The sequence below is a fragment of the Carassius gibelio genome, chromosome B20 (assembly GCF_023724105.1).
Source record: "Carassius gibelio isolate Cgi1373 ecotype wild population from Czech Republic chromosome B20, carGib1.2-hapl.c, whole genome shotgun sequence".
Lineage (NCBI taxonomy): Eukaryota > Metazoa > Chordata > Actinopteri > Cypriniformes > Cyprinidae > Carassius > Carassius gibelio.
Window position 1 is genome coordinate 26,727,026 of NC_068415.1, and position 19,157 is coordinate 26,746,182.

The 19,157-nt window shown below is 39.2% G+C and overlaps 1 protein-coding gene across 3 annotated transcripts in view; it reads left to right on the plus strand.

The window, feature by feature from the left end:
• The first annotated feature begins 329 nt into the window (after positions 1 to 329).
• Positions 330 to 19,157, plus strand: part of LOC127984100 (sorting nexin-14) — a 30,960-nt gene continuing 12,132 nt past the window's right edge. Inside the window, exons 1-18 of one of the 3 annotated variants that reach the window (XM_052586578.1) lie at positions 341 to 469; positions 547 to 623; positions 888 to 1,029; positions 1,278 to 1,398; positions 10,353 to 10,429; positions 10,969 to 11,047; positions 11,129 to 11,172; positions 11,265 to 11,352; positions 11,435 to 11,519; positions 11,702 to 11,858; positions 12,513 to 12,588; positions 12,820 to 12,864; positions 12,947 to 13,027; positions 13,221 to 13,335; positions 14,998 to 15,153; positions 15,236 to 15,360; positions 15,447 to 15,505; positions 17,185 to 17,208. In XM_052586578.1, the coding sequence (XP_052442538.1) occupies positions 893 to 1,029; positions 1,278 to 1,398; positions 10,353 to 10,429; positions 10,969 to 11,047; positions 11,129 to 11,172; positions 11,265 to 11,352; positions 11,435 to 11,519; positions 11,702 to 11,858; positions 12,513 to 12,588; positions 12,820 to 12,864; positions 12,947 to 13,027; positions 13,221 to 13,335; positions 14,998 to 15,153; positions 15,236 to 15,360; positions 15,447 to 15,505; positions 17,185 to 17,208 (1,469 nt within the window). In that variant the 5' untranslated portion in view covers positions 341 to 469; positions 547 to 623; positions 888 to 892. Of the gene's footprint in view, positions 470 to 546; positions 624 to 887; positions 1,030 to 1,277; positions 1,399 to 10,352; positions 10,430 to 10,968; positions 11,048 to 11,128; positions 11,173 to 11,264; positions 11,353 to 11,434; positions 11,520 to 11,701; positions 11,859 to 12,512; positions 12,589 to 12,819; positions 12,865 to 12,946; positions 13,028 to 13,220; positions 13,336 to 14,997; positions 15,154 to 15,235; positions 15,361 to 15,446; positions 15,506 to 17,184; positions 17,209 to 19,157 lie in introns of all 3 variants that reach the window. The other 2 variants (XM_052586579.1, XM_052586580.1) reach the window with 2 other exon arrangements.

Sequence of the window (19,157 nt, forward strand, 5' to 3'; positions counted from 1 at the left end):
TGTAACCATTTTATGCAAAGGTTTAACACAGGGTTTAAACTCAGTTCCTGGAGGGCTGGAGCCTGCAGAGTTTAGTTCTGCTCCAACACACATAACATCACTCTCAGACTTCTAGAATCAACAATTATGATTACGTTATGATTATATTAGTGAATTATAATATCTGACCCCGTGAACGAAACACTATAGGATAAAAAAAATTAAAACTCAGTTTTTGTATTTTTTCCTTTCGAATGTTAGGCTAACTATGGCATCGTAACTCGCCTTTAATTCGTAATGGCAGTCGGTGAGAGACCGGACTTTTATTTTGAAACGCTGTTTTGTCGTCATGTTAAACCCGGAAGTGCAGCTCGCGTAATGATCGGTAATCTGATCATGTGAAACAATCAGCTGAATTATCAAAACATTGGTGTCAGGATGCGTTGATATGTTTTCAGAGTTTATATCAGACCTGCGCTTCGTCTGTGAGGTGAGGGAACTGTAACATCGCACTTAAACTGTTATCTAAGAGCAAATATTTGAGTGTTATTTACACTGTTTACACAGATGCAGGTTATCATCATCCACTACTGTTAGAAAAAAATATAATACTTAACGACAGGAACAAAGAGTTAACGTGGCAGGTACTTGAGAATCATATAAATACCATGAGGATATGATAACATTAGTTCTTTTTTTACGAGCTGTGTGTGTAAATTGGTATTGTACTATGTTATTACTCTGTTCAGCAAATGGTACCATGGTAATATTATAAATTTTGTACCATGTAAATACATGAATATGGTAATTTAGTGCCATGATGCACACACAGTACCTGCACAGTACATGTCTGTTGTACCCAAACATGATTTATAGTGTGATACTTTCGGTTTGATTCTCTGTTTTAGATATAATGTCAGACACTTACTCAGTTCTGGGGTTTGTGAGGAGAGGTCTGCGGTTAGATGTGTTTAAGGATGTTGCTCGTCAATATCCAGTTATTTTCTGTATCTTCACCTTTATGATCACCTCCACCGTCATCCTCAACCAGTGAGTATCTTAACACACATATTTAATCGAGACATATTCTGCAGCATTACATTTTATTTTCCTGTCAATCAAGGTTTTTGGACCAAAACTTTTGTACTGGAATAGTGTGTCATGATCATTTTCCACCCTCTCTCTGACTCTTTCAGTTGAACACCCTGATTAGTCTCCCTTTAAGAGCTGTATATGTAAATGACCCCCGTTATGATTGGTGATTAACAAATCTCTACCCCTTTCCACTTTTTCCCCAGATATCTCCATATTCTCATGATATTCTGGTCATTTCTGGCTGGAGTGATCACATTCTACTGCTCCCTCAGCCCTGAATATCTGCTGCCGAATATTCTCACCTCAATCAAGACCAAGAGGAAAGTAAGTATTAGTGAAAGCAGATAGGTCTAACTTTAAAACCACTGTTGTGGCCATAAGGAATTGAGAAATGTCTAGTCAGAATCCAGGAGTCAATCATGAGTCTGTTTTAAGAGAGTGTTTGGTTCCACCAATTGATATTAATACATTTAATACTAGTCATTTTGCTTATACGTGTTCCTGGTGTTTGCTTATTATACTGCGTTTTTAAGGGGCTTGTTTTGCTCTTTTTGTAATAACTGGCAACTAGGGCTAGGATAAACGATTATTTTTTAAACGATTAATCTAGCGATTATTTTTCCGATGCATCGATTAATCTAACAATTTATTTTTTCAGACAGATTCGATATATGTTTATTGCTCTTAAAATTACAAAATAAAAGACTGACTAAGAATGCATTACTTTGCACTTGTATAGAGATAGCATTCAATAAAACCTTGAAGCCTCGAAAACACATAGCTTACTGAAACAAGCTTACTGAACACATAGGGCCTAGCTTACTGAAAAAAAGTTCTTCTTTCAGATTAAAAAATAACAACAACTTGATGTCTAGCATTCAATAAAAAAGGTCACCCAAAATACTTGTTTAGAACAAATGAAAGAATACAGTAACCAATGTAAACTTGAGAGTGGGAGCCAGCAGCCTGTCATGGAGAAAAAAAAATCTCAGAATGCTCCACGTGAAACTTTGGCGTTCCGCCCTTTTTCTATTGTGTCTTATGATTTTGGTTAATATGCACGAGGGAGAGAGAGAGAGAGAGAGAGAGAGAGAGAGAGCAAGAAGCGCTCGTGTTGTTTGAAGACTGTGAGTGTGCATGCGCAGCCTCTCTCTCGTACGCACCCTGTCAGGCGCAGCAGTCATTCTATTCTACATCACTCAGCGATCAAATAAGGCTTTGACAGCCGCCAAAAAAACGATCAATGCAGAAAAAAACCCTGGATTGGTTATATAACTTTGGACAGAATGTTGATCCGGCCATCGCGTATATTCAGCGCACATAAGGTAAACGTTTTTGCAAACTTTTTTTAGAGAAATAAAAACAGGTCGAAGAAACGATGCGCATATTTTGCGTTGATGTATTTTTTGCGTCGACATCATCGATGAACTCGACGCGTTGTCCCAGCCCTACAGGCAACCCTTCACCTGGAGCTTTAATAAAGGGATCATATGATGTTGCTAAAAAGAGCATTATGTTTTGTATTTGGTGTAATGTGTTTATGTGGGTTATTTTCCATATACTGTACATTATTGTTTCTCCTCTATGCCCCACCTTCTGAAACGCATAGATTTTTACAAAGCTCGTCGGTCTGAAAAGCAAGGTGTGCTCTGATTGGCCAGTTGTCAAGTGCGTTGTCAAGTGTGTTGTGATTGGCCGACTAACTCAAGTGTTTGACGGAAATATTATGAACCTTAGTCACTATACTGTGATGCCAAGTCCATTATTTGTCAGAACACCGCAACGAGACAAAACCAATTTCTCAGTGAAACACAGCGTCTCCACAACAGGGCGGCAGTGGCATCCGTGAGAATAAAGGTTACGCCTTCTTTCTTTGTGTGAATATTTGCACGGTGTTATGAAATCTTCCCACATCTCGATGTAGATGTGTTCGAATGAGCCGTGGGGGCCGTGGTTTAAAAGAATATCTCTGTGGATTTGAGCCATAAATGTACAGTTTTTACATTAGATCCATGTCTGCGAGAAGTTGAGAGTTCCATCGAGATAACTTCCAACAAATACACAGTCCAGGTTCATCTGTCCATTGTGTGAGGAGGATCCCAGCAGTTGTGAGAGCAGCTAGCAGTAAACATCTTTGCTTGATGGACAAGGTGAGGTCCCAAAAGACATTCATGAAAAAACGGCACGGAGTCAAACATTTCTCAGTATCCAACAAACAAGATGTGAGAGCTGAGTCCAAAAAGGTGAAAGAGATGCGCACTCCCCAAAAAATGCTAAAACGTGCCTAAGGATCCTTGCAAATACAGCGACTGCACTTAGATGACTGATTCATATAAAAACCTTTCACTGGAGTCAAGTAAACTCTATGCAGCAATTTCCATTGCATCATTTGGTGGTGAGGGTTTTTAGAAGACCATTTAAACATTCCCCATACTTGATCCAAAAATAAAACATGCACCTCCTCGTTAAAGTCCTTAGCCCACACAGCTGTAATAGACCGTGTCCACACTCAGTGGGTATTTCTGATCTCTCAACTGTAGAGTGCCTGTAAAGTGTGCCTTGTTTTCTTGAGATGGGATTATTCATGAATATTTGACCTCACTGTAAGATACGCTCTCAGAGCCAGCTGCTAGGGAGTAGGGTAGGGGTCAGCCCCACAACTACAAGAGCAGAATGATCTGGAACCTTCTTTGGCACAGGTCACTTTGCTTAATATTTGCTTCTTTCTTTCATTGCTTGATGTTTAATCTGGTTCTTTTTCTTCTTACATTCTATCCTTTTTCCCAGAAAGACTAGCTCTCATCTATAACAGGCTGATGTGATGAGGTCCTCTGAAAAGCAGGGGTCACCCCAAGTGTCTGTGCAGCTGAGTAAGCTGACCCGCTTGTCTCTTGCATAGGGTCCAATAATGAAGTCACCATCGACACTAGTGCTTTTTTCAGATCAGGGCTCAGGCCTTATAGCCATATCTCAACAAATGTTCCCTTGTTACCCTGCCGCTTCAGCAAGTCCTAAGGGTCAGTGTCTCTCGTTACCATACCAGAGCACATAATGCATGCTGACATAAGTCTCATGATGTAGTCCGCCCCCTCGTTCTTGGCCTTGTGATTTACAAATGTTACCTTGGACCAATCAGTTTTATTTTTGATACAGTCTTTCTGCAACTGTGAGATATCTTCCCACACATCGCATCGTTCTCCACTCCAAATTCCCAAATTTAATTTCCCCCTTTGTGGTCAAGCTTCCCATGGCCCAATCTCCTATTTCCCTGTGTTATGCTCTTCGGATTCTATTTTCCCATGGTCACCCATTTTCCTAGCTCACATATTAAGTGTGGTTTGGTTTGGTGGTTTGAAGTTGCAATGAGTCTGAGCTTCCTCTCCACTATTGTTAGTACTGCTTTTAACCATACTAGGGAACGTTTTAGTGCCTTCCTTTACTCCCGGCCTTCTGGCCTCCAGATGGTCTCACGCAGGAAGGAATCTTCCTGATCAGTGTCAGAGTCTGTGTCTGAGTCTGTCTTAGACCTCCACCAATCTGAGGTGACCGAGATCTGGTTACAGAGAGGAAGCTGGGGGAGCATATGCAACAGCAGCTGAACTAACTGAGCTCACTCACTGATTATTGTTCATTGGAAGTCTGCAGCTCACTTTCAGATGTTCACTGTTGGCTCCGTAGGACTTGCATCTTGTTACGGCATTAAGTCAATATTAAAGCAGAGAAATAAAACACAATTAGCTCCCTGCAGAGATTTCTACAACTTTTGAGCAATAGCTTTAACAGCGGCAGAAACAATGTGAAAACTACAACATCTTGAGAAGGGAGAAAGGAATTTGTTTGTCTGAAGTCATCAGTGTTCTTTTATGCACACCACACGAATCACTCACAGATTGGACAGTAATTATGGTAATTGTCTAAACCAAGAGGTATTGGAAAAAAGAGAGCGGGAGAAGTGCACATAATAGCAGGAGAAAACCCTAAACGTGCCATCTAGACACAAACACATTGTGATCACAATTGAATAAATGAAACTACCTAAATATATGTTCTTGGTCGTAACAATCCCTAATGTGTGCCGGTCTTCCATTACTTTGTCTGTATGCCTTCAGCGCTTCCAACTACAGTAATTATAAAAGTACACCTATGCCTTTTGTCAACCAACAAAAGGCAGAATATATGTATTTAATGAAGAGTTTGGTTCCGAAGTGCAATAAATCCATTTGGATTAGTTTGAGTAAAAATGGGTTTTCTTTACCAAGAAAGTGGCAAGATGAAAACCACTATTTTCTGTTTCAAACTTTCACGTAGCATATTTAGGTTATAATACCATTAAAAATGTAAATTATATAAACTGTTAAAAAAAAAAAAAAAAAATGCAATAAATCCATGATATTTTTTTTTTCTCAAAATGCAATGAATCTACTGAATCAATATGAAAGTTATTTTTCAAATTGATACTGATTAAAATACACAACATAGTAAGTTGATCCACATGACAGCCTCTGAACTTGGTCAAAACGAATCTTATATAGGCTACAGGCACTGGACTAGAAATACATTCATCAGTCTTCACTTCCAAAATGAATTCAATTGGTCATCTTGTTAATGATATAAATTATTTACAGCTATAAAATAAAATGTCATCATGAACAAGAACATGAACAACATCACATTAGACCACAGAAATCCCAAAATGACATTTCCCTTACATTCAATTTCTAAAAGTGCATTCATCTTTTGTCATGTTACATTAATTTAGTTGAATAGTGCTATATGCTGTATTGACAAAAACATAAATGGCATTAATACAAACACTAACACCGACAAGCTACGCTATATTATGTTCAAAATAATTCATCTAATGAATGCAATATAGCGTATCTTGTCAATGATCGGCTCTGTGCATCTGAATAATTTCCATCTGAAAGCACGTGATGGAGATTTACCCTAACTATTAATCACAGAACTGGCTTTACTGACGAGTTGCCCATGACAATTACATGTGATTTATCGAGCAGCCCTTATTTGGTGGTGATAAAGTACAAAGTAGATGAGGAAAACTAGGATGCCGGATGTATTCAAAGCACCTCCATTACTGTCTGGAGTGTGTGGAATGGTGCGCTGTGATTGGTTGGGCGGATATATCGCATTCTGCAATAAAGGGAAATTGGCGTTTGTCACGGTTTGGAGAAACCAAGACCTAATAACTCTGCAAATATCGCATTTTGTGCAAAATGAACTTTAAAATAAAATGTACTTTTCATTAACGACAAGATAAAACTATGTTTTTAGTAGAAACCAAACTCTTAATGTGTATGTGTGTGTTAGGGCTGTCAGTTTAACGCTTTAACATAATTAATTAGTTATGAAAAATGATCCAATTAAAACATTTTAACGAAGTTAGCGCACTGGCCCCGCCCCCAGACTTGTCTATACGTCATGTTACATTTCATACAGTGTCTGTTAAGAAATATGATGCAAGACAGCTCCATAAATGCAATTATAACCCCAAATTCAAGATATTGGGCATAAATGCTCCTGTATGAGTTTTAGTCTCTCATTTATGTCACTTAAGCGGTATCACAAGAGCAGCGAGAGCAATATCACACGAGTGCTGTTTGTCCCGAGTGCAAATGTGATGATATACAACAGTACAGTAAATAAGAAGGTAATATTGTGTTATATTTTAAACACAAGATTGTATTGTTTTTGCTCAGTTTTGCCAACAAAAGTATTACATATAAAGCCACAGCAGAACTGTTGTGCATCTCTGAGCAACACAGCTGTGATGGTTTAGGGTGACCAAATTTTAGTTTTCCAAACCCACCCCTCTCCACCCCCTAAATGTGGATCCAACCACACTGGATCTTGTTCTGCAGTGAGGGCCTAAAGTAGCACAAGTTTAAATATCAAAACTCAAAATGTAATTTCCATACCTAATATACATATTTTACAGTCACTGTTATGCATACTGATAATGGGCCTTCTTAACAAAACTTTTATCATAGGGAGTATGCAAATTGTTTCAATACAAGCATTTCAGTCAAATGTGATTTATGCAACATTTCAAACCTTTAACCAGGACCTGACCAATTTGGTGCCCTGAGCAAGATTTTAGCTGGTGCCCCTTGCATAGCAGCCAATTCCACCACCCATCATTCACACAGAAACTGCGTAGCCTTAAGACATAAAACAAATTACATGTAAGATGGTTGGACAAAAAATGAACTCAACTAGCTTTTTTAATTTGGAGAACTTTATCGTCCAAAGGCAACTACAATACTATCATTTAAGTCTTAATTTCTTCATTTCAGACATTCATAAACTCTTGGATATATTGATCTTAATTTTCATGGCAAAATCCAATACTGATTTAAATGTATTTCATTTAAGCAAAAGACAAGAAAGAATGAAAATATGGTAAGTTGCTTTGTTATATTTTGATCTAAATTAGACTGTATCATTTCAAAACCTGAAGCAAAAACAGAATGGTTTGACTTTAGCTTTGTGAAATTAGGCTACATAAAACTGTTTCCCTCAGAGATACATTCATAGGTTAGTTAATCGTGAACAGTTTCAGAAGCTTGTTCTGCCTGCTAATGTATTTTCTCCTCATTGCATCTCTAGCCTCTTATGCTGTTTACAAAAAAACTCAAATTCAAATATTAAACTGCTTTTAGTTTGGTGGTTGGCCAGCAAAAAAATAAATGCACTGCGTTTGTCAGAGTGAAGTGCTGTGTGTCGTGGGGGGCAAACGAACAAATTGAAAACTGCAGCGCATAGGTATTTTTATTTATTCAACTATAGCATTATGTCTTAATGCAATATCGTTTTGTGGCGAGTCGGCTGCCTCCCCCCCCCTGAATTATGATAGTCACCCCGTCCCTTAATCGTGATCCCTTCACCAGGTCCTCGACAGGAGTGGGTGCTGAAATACCCAGGGCTGGCCTAAACACTGCCTGCCCTTCACAAACCCATTAGCATGATGAGGACACCAGATCCCCTTTTTATTTTGGACAATTTCCCATTTGGACACTTTTATTCCACATTTTGGTTATTTTTCTGTGAATAAAAGCCTCTGCTAGGCCTGACACCATCAAAAGAAAAGAAAAGTAAAATAACGCAACACAAGCTGCAGAAGTCAGATGACTGATCTCGGGTCGAAAGGAGAGATGGCTGACACACCATGCTGGAGGATTTGCTGCTCAACAGATCCTGAGCTTTATTGACAAATATCTGACCTTTCTTTACACAGAGTGCACTTGATCACGAAATCCAAAAGGGATTATATTCTCCACATATTGATAGGAGCCCCCTGATACACAAAAATGAAATGCAACATTAGAATGTTTGTGCGAGTGAGTGGGACTGGAACCTGTCCTCGCATTGCTCGAATACAAAAACACACGCTATAAGTTACTGTAGGAAACGAAAGATTAAATTATTAGATTTAAAATTTTAATCGACTGACGGCACTAATATATACAGTACAGACCAAAAGTTTGAACACACCTTCTCATTCAAAGAGTTTTCTTTATTTTCATGACTATGAAAATTGTAGAGTCACACTGAAGGCATCAAAACTATGAATTAACACATGTGGAATTATATACATGACAAAAAAGTGTGAAACAACTGAAAATCTGTCATATTGTAAGTTCTTAAAAGCAGCCACCTTTTGCTTTGATTACTGCTTTGCACACTCTTGGCTTTCTCTTGATGAGCTTCAAGAGGTAGTCACCTGAAATGGTCTTCAACAGTCTTGAAGGAGTTCCCTGAGAGATGCTTAGCACTTGTTGGCCCTTTTGCCTTCTGTCTGCGGTCCAGCTCACCCCTAAACCATCTGGATTGGGTTCAGGTCGGGTGACTGTGGAGGCCAGGTCATCTGGCGCAGCACCCCATCAACTCTCCTTCTTGCTCAAATAAACCTTGATGCCTTCAGTGTGACTCTACAATTTTCATAGTCATGAAAATAAAGAAAACTCTTTGAATGAGAAGGTGTCTCCAAACTTTTGGTCTGTACTGTATATAGGGGATATGTAGGTTATGTGAGTATATAGTGAATATGTTCAAGAAACCAGTTTTGAGATGATTTGAGCTTCGTGACATGGCACGTTATCCTCCAGTAAGTACAATGATGGGTACACTGTGGTCATAAAAGGATTGACATGGTCAGCAGCAGTTCTCAGGTTGGCTGTTGCTTCCAAACAATGCTCAGTTGGTACTAAGGGCCCAAAATGTGCCATGAAAATATCCCCCATAGCACCACCACCAGCATGATCCATTAATACAAGGTAGGAAACATTCATGCTTTCATGCCATTTACCATCTGAACATCGCTGTAGAAATGGAGACTCATCAGACTAGGCAGCCTTTTTCCTATCTTCTATATTTGGTGAGCCTGTGAGAACTGTAGTCCCAGTTTCCTGTTCTCAGCTGGCAGCAGTGGCACCTGCCGTGGTCTTCTGATGCTGTAGACCATCTGCTTCAGGGTTTGACATGTTGTACATTCAGAGGATCTCTTCTGCATACCTTGGTTGTAACAAGTTGTCATTTGAGTTACCATAGCCTTAGGAACATCTGTCCATTCTTGTCTGACCTCTGGGTCTCGGACCAATTTCTGTGAACTCTAGAGATGGGTTTACAGATAAATGGGAAAAATGATACTGGTGTCCCCTCTGCTTTGGTGCCATTGTCAAAATCTTCCTTGTGTTTTGTTAATTTTGAGTATCTTATGTAAATGAATGTTTATTTGTCATTTCAACAATATTGTGTGAAACTTTGGTTTGCATTATGAATATACTGTATAATCAGCAGTATGTAGAATACCTTCTAGATGTTAGCCAAAAACCTTATGTATAAAGTAAGTCACCTTTATTTATGTAACGCATTATACAGTACTGATTGTTTCAAAGTGGCGTTATAGTAATTAAATAACAATCAATGATGCAAACTTCTTTAAATATGATATTAATTCAAATTCTGCTGTAAAGCAGCTCTAAAAAGTTAAGAGTGCTATTATTTAGCTCCAGTCTGTTAATTCAGTTCAGTTCTTAACAATTATGAAAGATTCAGATTGATTCAGCTACAGTAAAAGGCGTCTTAACCGAAGACAGTAGTGTTATCATCCAGCTCAATTAATGTACGTTTTGTTGTCATCCAATAGTGACGGTACTGTTGAATTGATAATATGACTGAATATTTATTGTATTTTTAACCCTAATGAAACTGTTTTACTGTATTGATGATTGATACACTGTATATCTGTGTATCCTCAGCCACAGAAACAGCAGGAATTGTTCCCACTGGGTCACAGTTGTGCAGTATGTGGGAAAAACCAGTGCAAACGCCACAGGTATGATCGCCTTGGGGAAATGTCATCCCAAAACCAAAAGAAAGAAATAAGAAATTATATCTAGAATAGAGTGCTGCAGGGATGACGTAATTTTGCTGACCAAAACATGGGAATGTGTTCGCATTTGAGCACTTCCAGTAATATCTTTGAGTTTTTAAATGGCTTTTTGGTTAAATGCCATTTAAACAAACTCGAGATATTTTTTGCATTTTATTTTACAACAACAGTACACCCTTAATATCCACTTGAATTTCTTTTTAAAGGTTCATTATTCCTTTTTTGATGATTTAAGTGCATCTCCCAATGGTAGTATCTCTTAGCATCTCTATGTTTGACTGAGAACATGAAATAGGCTTTTAAAGTTGCTCTTTCAGTTTTGCAACTTAACTTAAAATGCAAAGAAAAATGATGTCTTGTAAAAGACAAACCAAAACAAATCATTCTGTAGTATTCTGCAATAGATAATTAAAGCACAATATCACTTGTTTTGCATTTGGTAATGTTTTTCCTTCAATAATGAGGATGCTTTTATTCCATAGACCTACCCTTCTGCTGGAGAACTATCAGCCATGGCTGGACTTAAAAGTGCCGTCCAAAGTGGATGCCAGTATTTCAGAGGTAGATTCATAATGCCAGTCCTGAGTAAAATGATACATAAGTAAATTAATAAATCAAACTAACAAATCTACTTCTCTTCAGGTTTTGGAGTTAGTTCTAGAGAACTTTGTTTACCCATGGTACAGGTATGACTGCTTTACATGCAAAAGTTTCTTTTATCACAGTTTTTTTAGCTCAAATAATAAAAATAATCAGTTCTTTTGTGTTTTGCAATCAGAGATATTACAGATGACGAGGCGTGTGTGGATGAGCTGAGACAAACCATCCGTTTCTTTGCTGCAGTTCTGGCTCACCGAGCACAAAGAGTGCGTACATCTCTACACAATCGGTTTCTTTCAGTTCAGCGCTGATATCACAGGTGGCATACTGACTGAGACTCTCTTGTAGGTGGATGTTCCCTTTGTTGTGATGGACAAAATGTTGAAGGCAGCTATGAAGCACATCGAGATCATGGCAAAAGCACAGCAGAAAGGTGCGTCCTGGGACGAATTCATTCAGTATCAGAGGAGCTTAGGTCTAGAATTACACGAAATAATCAAACTATCAGAAAGTTCCTTTCCCAGAGTCACCTATAGAGCGTTTCTGTTGTACTTTTCTTTTAAGATGGCACCGTCAGTTTTGTTAACGATCATTCTGTTTAACCTGTGTGAACAGTGAAGAATACAGAGGGTCTCCAGCAGGCAGCACTAGCTGAATACGGCGCTGATCTGCACGTGGCCCTGCGGAGCCGCAAAGATGAGCTGCTGTACCTGAGGAAGCTCACAGAGCTGCTGTTTCCTCACGTCATGCCCCCTAAAGCTACAGACTGCAGGTACAGCTCACACACACACACACACACACTGGACACTCAGTATGGTTTTTTAAATGTTTTTTAAGAAGTCTCTTTCTTAAATGCAGTCACAAAGGCTGCATTTATTTGAACAAAATACAGTAAAAACTATAATTTATTATGAAATAATTAATACAATATACAATAATGGTTTCTATTTGAGTATATTTTAAAATGTAGTTTATCTCTATGATCAGAGTTGAGTTTTCAGCATCATTACTTCAGTCTTCAGTGTCACATGATCGTGGAGAAATAATTCTAATATGCTGACTATTTAATTTTAATACTCTGTTTTAAAAACAGTTGTGCTGCTTCATATGCTTGTAGAAATCATCATTTATTTTCAGGATTCTTTAAATATATGGACAGTTCTAAAGAATAGCATTTATTTGTTTGAAGTAGATTTTATTTTTTGTTGCAATATAAGTCCTTGATGTCATTCAATTAATTTAATGCATCGTTTCTCCATGCATTCAATTTTTTTTTAATGCAAAAAAAAAAAATCCATGTTAAACATCTTTAATGATGTAAGCACGCGTTTACCCATGATATATGACTGTTTCCTAATCTGTATGTGTGAGTGCTCTGTGAAAGGCGTGATGAGGATCTGATGATGTTTCTGTGGTCTGTTCTCAGGTCTTTGGCTCTGCTGATTCGAGAGGTCATGACAGGTTCAGTTTTTCTGCCAATAATGGACTTCGTGGCTGATCCTGTAAGTGTGACAGCTTACCATAAATGAGGACATGAAACTGTAGAGATGTTCTCTTAGTCCTTATTAGTACATTAAAGTGATTACAGTTGTATGTATACATGCATATACACCCAAAAATTTGCAATAGCTGCATCTGATACAGCATATATATATGTAAATATGCTAATTGTTGTATTACTGTGAGGGAATCTTGTAGTTGTTATTCATATTCATGAATATCTTTTATTCCAGGACACAGTGAATCACATGGTGCTCATTATCATTGATGATACTCCAGTGAGTTATTGAACCAAATTAACTGTAGTCTGGTCAGTCAGCTCTTCCTGCCATTTAAACATGTTTTTATTTTTTATTTTAGCCTGAGCCAGTGACTGACCCTCCATCTGCGCTGGTGCCCTTCCTGGAGAAGTTTGCAGACCCACGCAACAAGAAGTCCTCGGTATGTACTTTGATCAACTTCATATAATGCTTTCAGGATTTATCAAAGCATCTAAAGAAAAGAGTTGAAGTGAGAAGGTCGATCAGTTTCAAAGTTTACTTGCGATATCATTTGAGTTGTTTGAGTTCTCGTGTCTAGTAAATGTCTCAAACAAAACCTTACAGGTTGTTTCTGTTGTCTGTTCTTCTGTCAGGTGTTGAAGTTGGATTTGAAGGAGATCAGAGAGCAGCAGGATCTGTTGTTTCGTTTCATGAGTTTCCTGAAGGAGGAAGGAGCGGTGCACGTCCTGCAGTTCTGCCTGACTGTGGGTGAGGACATGCAGCTCACTGCACACAATGCATGATGGGCTCATTAGTAAATCTGTGGGCTTCTGTCACCAAAATATGTACACATATATGCATTAAATAGCATTTGTATGCTAATATGCAAATTACAAACAAGGATGAGAGTATGAATTTCATCTTCAAACAAGGAGCACACTTTCAGATCTTCACCTTCTGTGGCGTTTCTTATCTGTTGTCTCTGATTTTGGTCCATGTCATACCCAGCTCAGAAACTCAGAGAATCTCTTAAATCTATTCAAATCGCACCAGTTATATTCAACGTGTGAGTGTGAGAGTGTCAGAAGACTGACAGAAGACATTAGTAAAACATCAATACTCAAAAAGCAGTTCCCTCACTTGATGCTATTTACTGCATTACATTTGCGTATTCTGAGATCAACCCATTAAAGATCCACAAGTTGGGACCCATACGATTTTGTGTTTGTTTGGGTCTCTTTGCACATTGACCCAGTAAAGTATTTGTGAGGTCAAGCTCTGATGTGTGAGGAGAAGGCTTGACTCAGTCTCCATCCAGTTCATCTCAAAGGTGTTGGATGGGATGGAGGTCAGGGCTCTGTGTGTCAAGTTCTTCCACACCAAACTCATCCAGCTATGTCTTATGGACCTTGTTTTTATTCTTGCTGGAATAAACCAGGGCCTTCCCAGTCGAATTGCCCAAAATGTCTTGATGTGCTAAAGCATTAAGTGTTTCCTTCACTGGAAATAAGTGGCTATTACACTATTATCCTTCCTCCAACACTCTTTACACTGTCTGCACAAATGCAGTCAGGCAGGTAATGTTCTCCTGGCATCTGCCAAACCCAGAGTCACCAACCAGGCTGCCAAAAACAGAGAAGTGTCACTCGTCGCTCCACAGAACAGGTTTCCACTGCTCCAGAGTCCAGTGAAGGTGTCCGAGGAGTTGCTGCCGCCGTCAGTTTGGTGTGTCAGGGCCTTTAGAAATGAGTTTCAAGATGATTAAAGGGCAGTTAGGTTATAAGAAGCTCCTTGTGGACCAATGGGAAGTCCTCTTCTTTCTTTTTTCTCTTTTTTTTGCAGACGAATCCCTTAGCTGTAAAATAGTTATTTCTAGCACAAATGTGTGGTGTTTTTGTGGGGTGAAATTTAGCTAACTAACAATATTGTGTCAAAAATGTAACAAAATTTACTTCAATATCACGTTAATATCAATATTCGCATTTGCAGTCATGCAGATATTGGGGAAAACATCACTACTGCTTCTGTCACATTGTTAAACCATACCGTGTGATATAAATACAAAACTCCACACAGGGACATTTTCGTCCTCATATCTTACGTTTTAGGGACATTTCAATAGACTCCTTCATGCAGTCAGTCGTCATCCTGCATCATGTTCACCAGAAACTGCAAACCGTTTTAATGACGAATGGGACGGGGTGTGTTATTTCCTTCAAAATTAATTGCACCAAATTAATGTTAAATTGATATCCCTAAGGTATACACACATATAATGTAAATATATATATTTATGTATATATATTATTCAGTAGGTCAAGTATGGTATATCGTGTATTGTGGACAATCATTGCATGATGTGAATGTATGCACTGCTTAAAGTTCAAATGTTGACTAAGGATAAGTTAATCGTTGTGTTTTTGTGTGTAGAGGAGTTTAATGATCGGATCTTGTGTCCTGAACTGAGTGACACGGAGATGCATCGTTTGCATGAAGAGGTGAAGAAGATGTATGAGACGTACTGTCTGGAGGAGAGCATCGACAAGATCAGCTTTGACCCCTTCATCATAGAGGAAATCCACAACAGTCAGTCTCATTCTGGTTTTCTGTGCCGCACGTGTGTGGTATATGCCACGGTCTCTCATTCTGTCTCTGTCCCGTCCTGCAGTCGCTCAGGGGCCGTACACAGGGGTGGTGAAGCTCCAGACCATGCCATGTCTGTTTGAGGCCTACGAACATGTGCTGTCTCTGCTGGAGAACGTCTTCACCCCCATGTTCTGCCACAGCGATGAGGTAACTTCCAGGAAAAGCCATTTCAGAGCTGCTGAAGATGATGTGTTTGAATTCTCCATCATGTGTCTGTCTCTGTTCTTCCTCAGTATTTTCGGCATCTGCTCTGTGGTGCTGAATCTCCTGCTAGAAATTCAAAGCTGAACAGGTGAGTTTTCTTCTTATTTGGGTGTCTGAGTTGTTAGACTATAGCAATTTAGACCGCTATAGAAGGTTCTGTTTACATGGTTTGATTATGAAAAAGACTGACACCTCATTTGAGAGCATTTCAAATGAAGACAGCCTTAAATATTAAGACTGATTCTGCAGTTGTTCAATAAAATAAAAATTAAATAATAATTATTATTAGTATTAGAAGTATTAAGAGGTACAGAAGTAGTTTTACTAAAGTAAAAATGTCTTTTAAAAGTATTTTTTGATTTATTTAATATTTTGACAATAATAATAATTATAACTATTATTGTTATTTTTAGAATCCCCCCTTTTTACTACTGTAATGTGATTTTTCTTTTTGTGCAGTTGTTACATTTTGTACTGGTTGTGCCACCTTCATTTATATGGAAGCATATGGGTAGCATTATTCAATTTGGGATGTAATATGCAAAATGACAATGCAATATTTAAAATGGCAATGCATTTCTGTATATACATTTACATTTTCCAATAAATTTATGCAACGTTTGGTGCAAAATGAAAATGAAAATTAAATTACATAATTTTCATTTGCCATTTACTACACCAGTTTTAATATGTAAAATGAATATTAATTTTAACGCTTTATAAGTTGCAAAATTAAAATTAAAATGTATTACAGAAATGATTAGATATGTCTAACATGTTAAAGCAAAAACTGTGGCAAAATGATCATTTAAATGCTATTTTTCTTAATTGCATTAACACTCACAGTCAAGACACTTACGATTGCATTTTCATTAGGTGTCCCGCAATGAATGTAGCAAAATTCAATGTGCACATTGAAAATGCATTCCGAGCCGATCACGTGTCCCCGCCCTCGCGCCACGTCAATCATTGTGTGAACAAGGCGGGGCTTACAGAAGGTCAGAGACTCAAGTCTCAAGAAGAGGATTCAATCAAGTGAGACAACATGGACAAGACAGTTGGTCCGTGTATGTTTTGATCATTTCGGTTTATGGCTTCAATATTTCATTCGCACTTGTGGGCGGAGCTGAAACGCTGCTTTCATCTGATTGGTGGAATCGGATCGGTTTTCATCTGACAGCCTTCAGCTCGGTCTTGTCATTCTTTCAGGCAGAATAAGAGTCAGTGCGAGTGAAGCACTGAAATGTCTGAAACTACGCTCACTGTTAATTAGCATAATATTTGAATCAGATGTAGCTGGCCACATAATTCGTGCTGCTGAGACCTGCAAATTATTTCTAGGTTGTAGTATTGTATGAATTTTGTCCCACTGATAAATACAGTGCAAATAGTTATAATAATGCTACCCATATGCTTCCATACATTTAAGATGATTTTAATAGTTATTGTATTATAGTAGTACAAAATCAAACAAATTTCAGATTTAGAATAATAGCAACTAGCAAAAATAATCTTTAGTCTTTTGCGCAGAATGTATTATAGTTCCATTTTGATTTTGTGGGAAAATTTGGAGGGGTTAATTGAACACTTGATGACTGGTTACACCCGCTGTATATTCTGTGTGAGATAGAACACTCAGACAACATGAATGTGAGTGGGCTTCATGATCACACAGTGAGTATTATGCACTTGATATAGTTGCGTGTGCATGTGTAGCAGTGAGAGACGTCTGTAGACAGATTGTGTCCCCTTTTGCCTGTATTCCAGGAATTTGAGTTTGGATGATTTAAGGTAAGTGTATTGTTGAGGTTTCAGTGACTGTTGTCCAGTGCTCTCACTGCATGCCATATAAAGCTGCCTGAAAGTCTTAAGAAGTGCCTCCGTGTCATGAAGGATAGTTAAACCGCTTTGAAAGGAGAGCTGGGCAATATGTCAGATATATGTCAGATAACTTGAAGGGTTGTGAACTTCGAAAAAAAGTTTGAGAACTAAAAACAGCAGTCTGCCAAAATGACAGCATGTGGAATGCTCTACTCTGATGTAATTGTGTGGATGATGTCTCTGCAGAAGATCCCAGCTTGCTTTTACATCGTTGTCTGTTTAGCCCCGCCCACCGATTCTAGATCACTGCCTGTTTAACCCCACCCACCAATTCCACAGCACTACCTGTTGAGCCCCGCCCACCGATTCTACATCACTGCCTGTTTAGCCCCACCCACCGACACATCACTGCCTGTTTAGCCCCACCCACCGACACAGCACTGCCTGTTTAGCCCCGCCCACCAATTTCACAGCACTGCCTGATTAGCCCCACCCACCGACACAGCACTGCCTGTTTAGCCCCGCCCACCAATTTCACAGCACTGCCTGATTAGCCCCGCCCGCCGATTCTACATCACTGCCTGTTTAGCCCCGCCCACCAATTCCACAGCACTGTCTGTTTAGCCCCGCCCACCAATTTCACAGCACTGTCTGATTAGCCCCGCCCACCGACTCTACATCACTGCATGTTTAGCCCCGCCCTCCAATTCCACACCACTGTCTGTTTAGCCCCGCCCACTGATTCTACATCACTGTCTGTTAGCCCCGCCCACCAATTCCACAGCACTGTCTGTTTAGCCCCGCCCATCGATTCCACAGCACTGCCTGTTTAGCCCCGCCCACCAATTCAACAGCACTGCCTGTTTAGCCCAGCCCACCGATTCTACATCACTGCCTGTTTAGCCCCGCCCACCAACTCCACAGCACTGTCTGTTTAGCCCCACCCACCAATTCCACAGCACTGCCTTTTTAGGTCACACCAACTTAATTTACATCACTGTCTGTTTAGCCGTGCCCATCGATTCCACAGCACTGCTTGTTTAGGCCACGCCTACTTAATTTACATCACTGTCTGTTTAGCCCCGCCCACTGATTCACACATGTAGTGTTCATGAGAGAGGCGAATAAACAGGTCCACGCAGAAACCAAACCACGAAGATGCTCTGATGACAACAAGACGCTGTGCAGTTCTAAGCAGAGGAAAAACAATCTTTGCGTTCCTTTCCTTGTGATCAGAATGTTAGGAAATAGTGGATTAACTTTCTTTTTAATAAAGATCCAGACTGCATCAGTAAGAATTCGATCCTTTGTTCACTTAATTTTACCACAGGTTCATTTACAAATGATTAGGGGTGTGCTATATATAACGTCTGTGATAATATCGTACTTGTTTTAACAATGTGCAATTTGACATTGAGTATTTTGAAGAAGAAAAAAAAAACAATTCAAAAGACCCCTACTGAGTGCAGGCTTACATTAATGCAAGTCTAGAAATTTCCAGCTGTCGTTTAGTGCTGATGTTTATCCGTTTTGTTCCCATTATCTGTGCTGGCATGCTTATTTGCTTCCCTTTGGCCAGGAATTATATCACTGGCCACAGGTCCCCATTGGTCAATTCCAGAGCCACACCCACTTCCGTCTTAATACGTCGTCCTACAGTATTACCAGCCCTCCCCAGGAAGTAAGTCTGGGGTGGAAGATGTTCCCAGCTTGTTGCTCATCTTAGACCAGTTTGGCTGTCTGTCTGTAAAAGCAAAGGTTGTTGTCTTGAGGTAAAACTGGTCCAAGTTCAGCACAGGCAGCAGGATTGATGCATGGGTTTACTGGACTGTCTGCATTGCTTTGCACCGTTTGAGCCTCTATTCATTATGTTCTTGTAAATTTAGGTATACCCATCATTTCCTGTGTTTATGTTTTCG